The sequence below is a fragment of the Dermacentor albipictus genome, chromosome 1 (genome assembly GCF_038994185.2).
Source record: "Dermacentor albipictus isolate Rhodes 1998 colony chromosome 1, USDA_Dalb.pri_finalv2, whole genome shotgun sequence".
Lineage (NCBI taxonomy): Eukaryota > Metazoa > Arthropoda > Arachnida > Ixodida > Ixodidae > Dermacentor > Dermacentor albipictus.
Window position 1 is genome coordinate 263122300 of NC_091821.1, and position 13618 is coordinate 263135917.

The following is a 13618-nucleotide window of genomic DNA, read 5'->3' on the forward strand; positions in this document are numbered from 1 at the left end:
AAATAAGGAATGTATCATGGCAGCCTTAGCCTAACCTTTCTGGCAAAACCTACACATGCAGATATTAATGATGAGGACATAGCAGACTTACTGCTCAAAGATTGCACAATTAGCTATATGATAAAGAGCACTAAAACCCACCATGGTTGCTTAGTGTTTTTGGTGTTGTGCTGCTAAGCATGAGGTTGCAGGATCAAATCCCGGCCACGGTGGCCACATTTTGATGGGGTGAAATTCACAAACACCTGTACACTTAGATTTAGGTACACATTAAAAAACCTGAGGTGGTAAAAATTAATCCAGACTGATTAATCCAAACCATGATCTGCCTCATAAGCAGATCATGGTTTTGGCACGTAAAACCCCATACATTAATTAAATTTTCACCAACAACACTAAATATTGTTCAAATGAAGCGAAGGAAGGGTGAACTTTGTTAAGCCACACAGTGAACGCACGGGCGTACATACGCATACACATACACACACAAACATTCAATAGGAGTAGCAACCTCGTCAGTATAAGTAAGAAATACACAACTCATCAGTGTTGTAACTACAGAGAGGTATGGCCAGCAGGGATGCCTAGTGCATTCTCCAACAACCACAGGTTGGCAGAATGAATGGATACTCACTCATACTCAGTTAGCAATATTTTTGCAGGCTCACTCACACTCACACTCACACTCGTCAGTACTCGCTCACGTTCCTACTCGCACCCACGCATACTTGTCAGTACTTACTTGTGTTCATAGTTGCTTCCATTCACACTGACTGGTGCGCACTCACACTTGTACTTGTGTCGACCAACATTTGCCGACAGTCACTCATGTTAATACCCATGTCCATTCCAACTCACTGTCACTGACTTTCATTCGTACTCTTGTTAACCGGCACTAACTCCTGTTCATACTCACATCCACTTAAACTCACGGGCATTCACTGCTGTTCATAATCATGTCAGCTCACACCCTTCGTCACTAATTAATGCTCTATCTCACGCTTGCGAAATCAGTGTGGCAAGAGTACAATTCCTATGCCAACAACACTGATCAACAGCTGGTTTTTTTCCAACATTGTTCCAACCATCAGAGCCAGCCTGAAACTGACATTTAGAGCACCATTAGGGATGACATTTTTGGGCATAAACAGTGTTCAAGGAGAAAAAAATGAGCACTGAAAAAGCACATTCTAGGCAATAAATATAAAAAAGGCATAAATCATCATAAATCATCAAATTACAACTGATATTATAATAAAATCTACATAATATATTATGAGGTAAGGAAACTGAACATACTGATACATGAAGTGAAAGAGGCACCAAACTTAAAAGGCAGGCCTTCACAAGCAGTCCCACAGCACAACTGGAAATATGAAGGAGTATAATACAGTCTACCAACTTCTTTCAGACAATTTGTTTGTGTAACAACACTTTTAAGCAGAACATAAACTAGCACTTGATTTGAGAACCACAATCTTTAGCTCACGACATTGTATGCAGCACAACAGAAATGAAAATAAATAAAATGTTTTAAGGTCTTTAACCCTTTCAGTGTCTTGTTTTTCTACAGAAGTGATAAACTCCAGCATCAAGTTTTTTCTTGATTATTGTAAAACAAACACAACGGTTCACTTTTGGTTTTGTAGAATGGAAAAAATGACACGGACAATGACAAATGCACCCTTGGTATGATCCTCACATTCCTATTTCCTACCTAGTTCATTTTGATGCACGCATGGAAACGTACCAGTACATCAGTGACACTTAAAGGATTAAAGTGCTCTTATAGTGATGCTTACGAACTCCTAATGTTGGATCGTTAAAACCATAAAGTGTGGTAACTCAAGCAATTTTATAGACTATCTACTAACGCCCTTAAAAACGCATTCTTGCCTATTGCTATATGTAGTGGAATGGAATAAACTACATGCATAAGTCACCCTCAAATGTGATCACGTAAACTTTTGTGATTTATTATCCACACAACCTATATAATTCTTGTACCATTACCTACAGTTCACCCTGCTTTGTTTGTTTCAATCATGCCTTGTTTTTCAATTTTTCTTCTCTGTACCAAGCGTTCTTGAATTGTATTTCGCTCCGCCATGTGCATGCTACGTAACATTCTTTTTCTATTATGTCAAGTGATCCCTCTTTGACCATGTGTATCCTGTTGTTTTTTAACTGCTTTTTATTCACTGAATGACTTTTCACATTTTTTGCCACTTTGTTTTACTGACCAATTTTAGTGCATACTGTAAATGTACTACCCCCCCCCCTTATGTAATACCTCAAGCAGGGGCCTTCATGCCCCATAGAAAATTTTGATTATACACTAGAAGTTGTTGCGTGTCCTCTAGGGAGCAAAAATTTTTTAAACTTGTGTATGTAGGCGCACTAGCATGTGTATATCATCCTCCCCCTTGGAGCGCAGTGGCCACGAGGAGAAGGGAAAACAGTAATCGATTTGAAATTTTCTATCTTTCCGCGGTGCGTAGAGATGTAATACTTTGCAGACATGATTGCTATCGTGCAATGTGTGCTGTGCGCTTGTCAGCTCAAAATGGCCAGACCTGGCGAGGGGCCCTTTAAGGGAATAATAAATTAAGATGCTGCTGCTGCTGATGATGATTACCAAGAATAAACAATGTCGTGGAGAAAGTCAGACACCAAGTCATTTGTTGTTTCTACAAGCGGACTGCACTGTATTAGTGGAATTTTATTCATCATGTACCTGTGACACCTCTTCTACCATACTACAAGTCTGCCTAGGCAGAGATGATGATTCACTAATTCTGGTAGGAAGGCCCGAGATACCAGCTTCCTACTTTTTCCTGGGAAATGTTTGCTTAAACTTGCTCCAGACAGACTGTACATTCACAAACGTTCTCAGTGGCTTTTCATACTCTCTAAACACCAGTGTGAACGTTTTATGTTTGCACAGTGCAAAACAGCAATAATGTTCTTAAAGAGTTCCTCATCAAGTTTTAGACAACATCGTGGCTGTTGCCTTTTGCTTCACATGCACTGCCTGTAGTGCATAAATAGCAAGCAGCAACATAGTGAAATGTAGAGCGAGCAAACTGCCACAGGAAACACACTATGAAGCAAGAAAACAAGGAAAACAAAAAAAATGGGCAGAAATTGTCAAAGGATGATAGTGAAGGTCAAGAGAGCTAGTATTTCGGCGTTGTCAAAACACAACTCGTGGCCGAGGCTTTTCTTCCTCGGTCAATGCTGTGTAAAATATTGGAGCACTGAACTTCCAGATCTGTGCAGTTTCATTTCTTACGACCAAAACCTAGCGTGTGTAGAACTCCTAGGAGGCCAGCATCAAACCTCAAGTGAAAAAAATCAAATGCACTTGTAATGACATTTTTCAAAGAGTAGCTGAGCCAGAACCAAGGTTCTGTTATCAAATAAGAGTAGTATTCATAAACTTGGGCTTGCATCTAAAAAAAATTGATGTAATCACAATATAACTGTGCTGCACTATATAAATGATGCCTTTTCTAAGTCTAGAGCGGGGGAATATACTTCTTCAACTTACTGGTTTTCAAAAATGCACTACAGGCTTTCTTCACAATCTTTTTGCTGCATTCAAGCCGATACTCACGAGTACTAGAAATGTTCTTCTTTGTAGCTTGCTACTCAAGTGAAATATGTTTTTTTTATGTTTAATTATATTAATCAACACAAAAGTATTAAGACTGTTGACTGCTGAGCCCTGACTTAACAAGCTATATTTTACCTGCGAGTAGACGCCTGATAGGGCTGGTAGCTGAAAGCTTGAGAGATAAAGGTACTGATGATGATATAAATGTACTAGCATGAAGTGAAAGCTTTGCCATTCTAGCAAAATTGTGCAGCAATGTAGAGTGCCAATTTACATAGCTCAAACATGGAAATCCAACATAATAAACGAGTTTTGTGCCAAAACCACACACACAAGAAAGGAGACAACACAAAGCACCCATGTTGTCTCCTTTCTTGTGTGTGCGGTTTAGGCGCAAAACTCGTTTGTTATGTCGGATAACCAACTAGCCCAGCAGTTCACTCTTTCAAACATGGAAAATTTCAGGTTAATTATAAAGAACGAAACAATTTACATTACAACTTCCCATTACACTTGCAACAGCTATTTACTAACAATATTGAACATGCTGGCATGCAAGAACAACAGTCATGAATGTTCTGGTCCCAAAAACGAAACACCGCTCATGTTGCTTACCGAGCAGTAGAAGCCAGCAGGACAGACCGTGCATTCAGTAGAGCCTCTCAGCAAGGTGTAGCTGCCTTGAGAGCAGGCACTGCATGTGCCAGATCCAAGAAAAGGCTTGTAGAAACCTGTGAGGTATTGTGCCCATTTCAGCAAAGAAATTTGTGATGATTGATTGATGTGGGTTCACCATTCCAGTGTTACACAGGGGCAGTGACAAACTGTGTGGAAAGTTCTGAATTGTTTCTGAATGCTTGGGATATGCAACCGAAGCTCAGTACAAGAGTGTTTTTGCATTCTGCTCCTACCTGAATGCCATTATTGTGGCCAGGAAGCATACCTGCAACCTTGTGCTCGGAAGCACAACACCATAGCTAATGAGCTATAGACTAATTTATGATGTTGTAAATGATTGCTCTTGGCACATTTGCAAGAATAACTTCCCGCAATTATGTGCCTATGAGCAACTCTATGCTCTAGAGTTTTCTGCAGTTTCTATTCACTATGGTGCTAAGCACAGGTTCAGAAACATAGAAAAAAAAATTGGGGCTGTAAAATAACTGGCACAGCAAGAGGTTCAGACTGCCATAAATGAAAAAGCAGGGCATCTAAACTTAAAATTATAAAAATTTATGCGAAAGTCTTATTCAAAATCACTGCGAAGAATCAGAATAGCTTAGGGTTGGATGTGGCTAAGACAAGCAAAAGCTTGTTTGGAATGGAAGAAATCTTGTGTTAAAAGTTATGTTTATTCACAAGGTTTATTAAATCATTCTACATTTTAGTAACATAATTTTTCATGTTCCCAGAACACATACTTTGGTAACATTTCATGAACAAGCCTAGTAAAATTTCAGCAGAAATTCTGGAGAGGATCTTGCGATTACAGGCAACTAATTGTCGCATTGTGCAGTCATGACAGCAAAGCTTGGCCAAGAACAGCTACGTACAGTTAACCTATGGATTAGGATCTGTGCACACTTACAATGACACACCAAGATTTATATTGAAAAATAAGACTGACCAATTTCGAAAACTACAAACTGTGCCTGCTACCTTCAGTTGATGCAAGCCTCGTGATTTATACCTCGTGAAGCGTACCAGTGTTACATAGCAATCACTGCTTTGTCAGCTGCTAGAGTCAATAAAAAAAAACAGTTAGAGTAGGCCATCATTCGGTTCACAAAAGCTCATGCACGTTCCCGACAGCTTGTTGCAAGGCATCCCACAGGCACAAACAGAGTCAACTCGGCGTGAGCCTTGAATATTTTTCTGCACTAACAGCATTGCAATACACTTTGCTAGCCACATCCATGTCTCCCTAGCCTGTCTTTTCAAACACATATGAATAAATTATAAATTATTTGTTTCTTTCATATACAGTTTGCTGATATGTGTGTATTCTCAAAGGCTATATTCTATAGAAACTAATGCAATGTTTCTTTGTTACAAATTTAAAATAGGCTGTTTTAAACAGGAGCAAAAAAGAATGACAAAAAACAATGTTACATTGTGCTGAGCTTTGTTAAAACCAACGATGAATGGAGCGGCAAAATTTTGTAGCTGCATACTTCACTTCTTTTAATATTTCTCAAACTAGCTCAGGAGGACGACGACGAAGTGACTGCGAGCCAGGACGCTATTCTTCTAGCTCAGCTATTTTGGCTGATTTCTGTGTATATCACGGGGGAGCCGCCATGGGTTGTGGCATAAATGTAACTTGACGTCCTCACACCTCTGCCGGGAATGGCGACTTCAGTGGTGGCTGCGTCTAGGAAGCGCACTGGCATCCAGGGCGACACTGACCGCAACGATACCAGCGCCTACCCGCTCAGCAGTGAGGACTTCTCCGATGATGATTTTCAGTTAGTGAGGAGCCGCAAGGTGAAACGAAGAAACACCAGGACCTACCTGTCTTCAAGCACGTCGACTTTAGGACCAACTCAGAATCCTTCAGTCAGTACGATTCTATTTCTACCAGAACTCCCTACCGACAACCTGAAGCTACTCAACAGACAGTCTGTCTCGATGCTTCTTGAAGCAGTGACGCCAAATCAAGTCGCGGATGTCAGAGTCAACGCATGAAAAAATGTCTTGGCTATTGACATTGTACATGAGACTGCGCTGCGAACTTTGAGCAAACTTACGGAACATGGCGGCATGAAGGTCCGCTCGTATATTCCACTGGTCAGTGACACCACTGCTGGTGTAATCTACGACGTGGACATCTCCATCTCCAGCGCTGACTTGCCTATTCTAGTGAAGCCAGCCGTTGATGGCTTCGCCATAACTCGCATGTCTCGACTCAGCGAATCCCGCTGTATGAAGCTAATTTTCAAGGGCCAATCTCTTCCCTCACACCTCGTACGATCATTTATCCAAAGGCCACTCCAATGCTGCTATTGCATGAGGCTGGGGCACATAACTGCTGTGTGCGAGAACATGAGAGCTTGCTTGCGCTGCGCAGAGCCCCACGCTGCAGATTCCTGTAGAGCCACTGTTCTCAAATGCCCCAAGTGCATTGGGTCCCACGATGCTACATCAAAGGGCTGTCCCAAAATGAAGAAGGAATGGGAGGTCTTCAAGCAGATGGTGAGAGACCGTTTATCTCGTCGGGAAGCTGTTGTGGCCGTTAGAAAGCGACGCTCCCAACACCGTCGGAGTTCAAAGAACACAGATGTCTCCTTGAAGAGCATGCCACAACCGACAACTCCTCCTCCTCTGCCCCCTAGGCCTGGCGAAGTCGAGTCTAAAGTCTAGCCGCACAACACCAATACTGAAGCTTGGCCCATGCTACCAAAGCGGCAGCCACCGCCAAAACTGAAACCACAGCCAAAGAAACCGCCGGGGCCACAGCCAAAGGCACAGCTGAAGCCACAGTTGAAGCCTCAGCAGGAGCCACAGCCAAAGCCACAACCGAAGCCACGACTGATGCCACAGCTGGAGCCGTGACCGATGCCACAGCCGGAGCCATGACCGATGCCACAGCTGGTGCCACAGCTGGAACTACAGTCACATCAAGGGATACAGCGCACCGTGGTAGAGTCCACAGTGTCGACTCCCGATAATTGTCCAAAGAAGACCAGCAAGTGGTTGTGATGCTTCTGTCCCTCATAAATACCCTTTGTGTACTTTTCAGCAAGTTGCATACTCCATCAGCGCGAAGTGCAATGCAAGTACTGGATGCTCTTAATCCAGTGCTTGCAACTCTTGAGTAAGCCCCATAGCTTACCCACAGCCTCCTATTCGCGCAATGACCACTGGCCCTTTGGTCGTCCCAGATGTGATTAACGCAGATCACCACCTATGTAACTCCACTTCGGTGTCCCGGTGCTTTACTGCACCCAGTCATCACTTCCTTCCTTTTTTCATCTTTCTATTCCCCCTTTCCCTCATCCCCAGTATAGGGTAGCAAACCAGACGCTTGTCTAGTTGACCTACCTGCCTTTCCTCTCTTTGCTCTCTCTCAATATAGCTCAAACGAAAACAAGGACATAAAGCTTAGCGACCACTTCTATGAAACAATGCGTGCTGAATATAACATGTTTTACACCTACTTGGACAGATGGGATAGCAGATAGTCATTTCTGAAGGTGCATCGGTTGCGTAATAGTAAGAACAATTAAGAAACATTTTTCAGAAGGTCTAATTTGAGATGATGACACAAACTAGCTATCACTAATCATGGTCATACAGGAGATGTCATAGTGCACATATGCAGTAAAGATTCACAGATGTGCGTGGGCAAATGTAAGTCGTCTTCATTTGTGGAAATACCACTCCCCGGTGCTGGAGAAGTTGAGAGGCACAGCATTTTCCTCCTCTTACCTATCGTTCCTTTCATTTAATGCTGGCTTTGTTTCAATTCTTTTACCTCAGTAATGGTTTATTGTGACAAGTGGCCATCACATTGCAATAAAGCTTGAAATTCTCAGGCCCTTTATTAAGCCAACAGCAGCTGCTCTTGAACTGCGTCAATGGACATGCTCAAGGGCACATCATCCATAATTATTACAGTCTTGCTTGCTTAAAGAGACATCCCCTGCACTTCATTTGATGCCTGTACCTCCTCACAAAAAGCAAAGCTTTTCAAATGACCAGATTTTACTGCCACATCACATGCTATCAGTGATAGATCTGTATGTCAGTAAAGAGTTTATTCCTTTACAAAGAGCCAACATGCAGCATGATGCTGTAGTAAGTGATCATTATGACATGTGCAATCATTAGAAGTCAATGTCATTGTACATAAGGCAATTCAATGAAGGAGGTATGAAAGTGTCTAGAGTTAACTTATTTGTTATCTGGCCTAGCCTAGCATACCTATACATGAAAAGACAGATTAATGATACAATTTTTTTATATTTGCTACAAGCTTTGTTAAAGAGAGGTTGCATGGCAAATGTAAATGGGGTAGTATCTGTCTAAACTTGCACTGTTGATTTAATCAAATATTGATTCAGCTTCCTTACAGGCACAATATTTGAGGATATTCATATGCCACAAGAATAGCATCTGTGCACAATGTAAAGCTTGTAATGCTGAGGATGCAGCTCCTCACAGCTCTTTCCATGCTCAACAGCATGTTCTAGCGCTTTGCAAGCTCAAAGCTGGAACATGGGATTGCAAGAATAGATAAGGAGACATTCGAGTAAGACAAACGGTATGTTCACAGTGGTAGTGAGTGTGACGCGCACGGTAACAAAATCTTTTTTTTTTGTAAGATGTTTTATAAATGAAGCTTTGTTGCTCAAAGTTGCACTCTTGAGCTGTACACGAGTGCAAATCTACACTGGTAGCAAATGGGACAAGTGAGGCAATGCAAAAATGCCAGATGTAAAAAATGTCCTCAGCTGACAGAGCAAGCAACTTAACAGCAAGAAAGCATTTCTGTAATAACACAGCATTGATAGCTGTAGCAAGCACACTGTGTGGCTATGCATCTCTCATAGACTGCTTGCTCACCTTCATGTGGGAACATTTTTTTTTTTTTTTGTGAGGCTGACAGATGAGACAGATTAATGCTATGTAGTGTGAATGCCACAGAATGTGTAGTTGATCACAATGCGTCGTACCAATTGCTTCTGTATTGACAAAGTGATGGGGGCCACAGGAAGGAAGAATTCAAACGTGATTTATTCTGATTACCCATAGTACCCACAACTGTCACCAGCCACAAACTGCGTGTCAAATCAGAACATTGTAGTATTCTGAAGGAAGTATAAAGCAACAGCATTAGAGAATAGTTTCCTTGAACAGCTACCAGAAACAGTTAAAAGGGAGCTGTGTTCATTTGCTGCATCCACTTTGTAAAGCAATGCAAGGTATTGTAAGCATATTGCTGAACACAGAAAATTGCACAGGTGCAGGTCATGGTATGCCTTCAAAAATGAAGGCGAGTATATCATTTTTTTCCCATTTACCCCTTTGTTTGCATTGGTTGCTGGACAGCTTTAGGAGTGGAAAGGAACACAATATTCAACATGTTATGAGAAAACAAAAACGGTTTTCTTTTTAATCTGGAAACTTGTAGGCAGGTTTAAAAGAAATCTGGAACCTATAGTGGACATCACCAGTAAACATAACCCCTTGTTAGTACCACATATCTAGTTACATGGGTGTCAGAATGCGACATCATAATGAGGGGCAGAGAATCAGAGCCACAACTTTGTCCTGAGCAGGAGATGTCACAAACAATCAGCCACCGGGGCAAGTACAGTTGTGTCTCGTTATTATGGCCCTCGTAAATATGACCTACTTGACTTATGGACAACTTCTACAGACACCAAACTTCTCCAATGTATGTGTACTGCCAGACAGTAGCGAGAAACGAAAAGCACAAAGCCTGTAGTATCCCATGTATTTTTGTCTCGCTAATCGCCAGTATGCACAGGACCTCCTTTAAATAAAGTAAGCCAAAAGGCTTACTCGCAATGACAATGAAACGCTCATGGCATGCCGGTGGAAGCGAGACATGGCACTGTTGGCATAACCACACTGGCCAGCGCCTCTTTCGCTGCAGCAGTCACGTAATAGACTCGCATGTTTTCTGAAGTGCTAGTGCTTTCTGAGACAAAGACTGTCACTTTTACGTCTTCCAATTCTTCTATCGGCATTTTGCACATGAAAGTCTATGGCGACACAGCAGTTCTTCCTCTTGTTGCTCACTTGGTCAACAAGCTCTTGATCTCTCTATACGGGGTTGTTATAATGTAAAACTATTCCAATCTGTATTATTATTACTTACAGCGCACATTAAAAACACAGATGAAAAAGAGAGACAAAACACGAGTGCTCTTGTTACATCTCTCTTCTTCGTCCGTATTTTTAGTGCATGCTGTAATAATAACGCAGATATACCGACTCGCCGAGCTAGGTAGCTACCGTACTATATCCCAATCTGTTTTTATTCCAAATCCACCATTAGCCCTCCGCGATATGCCAAAATGGCTTGGGCTCTGCCCACATAGGCGTGGCACCCACCCATATCGTCTGGACCCAAACTATTCTGGCTTATCACGGAGGGCTAATGGCAGATTTGGAATAAAAACAGATTGGAATAGTTTTATCTTATACGAAACCTGCACAATCCGTCTGTTTGATTCACTTTCTTTGAGTGAAAGCTTCATACTGCCACAGCCATTAATGGCACATGGGATGCTTCAAAGTGCACAGAGATTTTTTTTTTCACACAGCAGAGCCCAGAATAATGCACTTCCTGAGTAATATTTTTCTCAAACTTCAATTCCAATTCACAGCGCAACACATAAGAAGAAATTCTACAGTCATTTTTTTTTCTCAATGAATGTTCTTAGTTTTCCATCAAGATTCATTATTATGCACAACCCACCTTATAGAAAACATTGATCAGGAACCAAAATGTCTATATTAACCTGACACGAATGTACCCCTTCAACCCGTTAGCATGGTGTATCATATGTGCTACACAAAAACAAACTTCAAACTTAATATACACTATAGAATAAAAAAAAAGAAAATTCAACATATTACTCTAAATCTGTGTCATGTCTCGCAATAAAACACATAGCAGCTCTATAACAATGGAAATAATTTTTGAGTTACTTTTTTTGTTAAAATGTGTATGGCAAACCAACTTGGAAAAGTTTGTGAAAAAACAGGATAATCTCACACCCCAAATGAGTGCCAACAAAATTCCACAAAAATGATTTTTGCTACTAGCCTACTTTGATGTTTGCAATGAGAGATACATTCTTGCTGTTCTGTGAGGCAAACATTAATTGTTTCATAGATGATATGGCATGCATGGACAGCAGAAATTTTCAAGTCATGAGTGAGCACATTGGGGGAGGGGTGTGGGGAGCAAGCTTTTTACAGGTGTGCACTGCTTCTTAGAACTATAATTGCAATGAATATGTCATAATATGAAAATTCCAGCAATGTGTATAATAAAACATTGGAACTGCCATGTTCCAAGAGCTAATGAGAAAAGCATCAATAAAAAGCTATCGAATAATGCAGAAGAAAGCATTCGTTTTCTGCCTGCATCAAGTTCCAAAAGAGTATGCAAAGCAAAAAATACACATAAGATATGAAGCACACTAAGGGCTTATATTCAGCTATTATATGAACAATCAAGAATAATGTCATGAAAATCAAAGAACCTTGTTCCAGTTGGAGCTATAATTAATGCCATACATTTTTTACAACGGTTTTAACTTTTTTCACTAACTCTGATATTTTTGTTTGTTCTTAATGGCAAAAAACATCTATGCAGTAATCGATTAAAGCTGACAATAGCATGTGGTCCATGCACTAACAGAACATACCTAGGTAATCGCGCCATCAAAAGAAATCTCCGTAACTCAAGGTGTACTGTATGCTTGGCTTTTTAATTGAATTGATGGCAGTATGCAAAAGGCAAATGTACAATTTCGTATGGCTATATTTCGATTATGTCTTTGATTCACTCATGTAGGTGGCATGCCAGCTGCGACGGGCTACATAAATGATGGGCTATTCAAGTGCTGCGTCGTTTCCTTACCTGCTTCACAGGGTGTGCAGTTCTGTGCGCTTCGTTGAGCTGTGGATGTACCCGGAGGGCAAGGATCGCAAGCTGGACAACCCAGGTCCCTAGAATTGTTGCGTATTTAGATACTGTCTAATAACACCCGATAAGTCAATCACTTACTTGCAGAATGTTCCAGTGTTGCATGGCAGACACAGCGTGTCGGAGGCATCGTTCGCTGCTGGTTTCGGACAGTGGCCTCGGATGGGGCAGCAGTTGCATGCTGCAGGCGAAAACAGGAAATCGTTACCTTCAGATGCCCGCCCGGCGCTATATTGTGCCAAAAATAGGCGCTTCTCTATCATGGCTTGTTTCTTTCACCTGAGCTTGCGTGCGTCCCTGGAACACATGCTTCGCATTCTCTCGTGCAGTTCTTTGCACTTGTGCTGCTAACGTGACCAGTAAACGCTGAAAGTGTGCAAAACAAACACATTTAGCAGGCAACGCTAAGGGGCAATGCGCGCTTATCCAGGAGCGAACAATTAAGGCATACGGGCGATCGGCACGGGTACAGTAGCACGGGAGGCGCAGGTGAACGTGCACGCGTTTCTGCCTCCTCGCCTTGAACTCACCGAAGAGTATAAGAAGTTTTGCAGTTCCAAGCGACAAAATATGCATGGACGGCGCAATCTTGAAATGTGTCGACACCTTCATACTACATTCACGTACGGATACTAGGCGATCAAACAGTTGAAGCACAAGCAGTAAACACGTGAACAATCTTGGCACGGGAGAGGTTCACACGGCGCACTGCAATCTTCATCCTACTTTGACACACAGAAACGAAACACGGAAACAAATTTCATCTTCTCCTTTTACTGCTGCTGGCTCACGGCAAACCAGCAGCTTTTGTTGTGACGGAGACAAACCTTTGTTGCGTCTAGATCGCACAATGCGGCCGAACGCAAACACAGTCACCCAGTAATCAACTGAAGCGCTGAAGCAAGTCAGCCGAACGCGGAGGCGACAGAACACTGAACCGACTCAACCACTTGTATGAAACCTGAGGCGGCGCGACGATCGCACGCGGAGTACGCGAAGCGCGCTCGCTATTAGCCCCGAGAAAGAGGAATGGCGCCCTCTCGCGAGTGACGTCACGGCCAGGACGCCGCTCGCTCCGGCTCGCTCGGCTGCCGCGCGCGCTCGTTCCCTTCGTGTATGCTTGGGGTATAGGTGGCTCGAGCCGTACGTATTGAAGAATAAGTCGGCTTCTTTCAGCTGCAATACCTTAACCACAGTTTCTTCTTCAAAAGCGTGTGAGTCGAGAAACTTTGCGACTTGGATATCGCAAGCTAAGTAGCGTTAAAGGGGTCTACAAGTTTTTGCAATGCATATATGCGCCGTGTCTA

General features: G+C 42.2%; 1 protein-coding gene across 3 annotated transcripts in view; it reads right to left on the reverse strand.

The window, feature by feature from the left end:
- Window positions 1-13272, reverse strand: part of LOC135902873 (tumor necrosis factor receptor superfamily member 1A-like) — a 30409-nt gene extending 17137 nt beyond the window's left edge. The window contains exons 1-6 of one of the 3 annotated variants that reach the window (XM_065433145.2): window positions 13139-13268; window positions 12842-13033; window positions 12591-12677; window positions 12393-12492; window positions 12246-12334; window positions 4235-4350 (exon numbers count right to left, since the gene is read on the reverse strand). In XM_065433145.2, coding sequence (XP_065289217.1) covers window positions 4235-4350; window positions 12246-12334; window positions 12393-12492; window positions 12591-12677; window positions 12842-12923 — 474 coding nt within the window. In that variant the 5' untranslated portion in view covers window positions 12924-13033; window positions 13139-13268. Of the gene's footprint in view, window positions 1-4234; window positions 4351-12245; window positions 12335-12392; window positions 12493-12590; window positions 12678-12841 lie in introns of all 3 variants that reach the window. The other 2 variants (XM_065433144.2, XM_065433146.2) reach the window with 2 other exon arrangements.
- Between the last annotated feature and the right edge of the window lie 346 nt (window positions 13273-13618).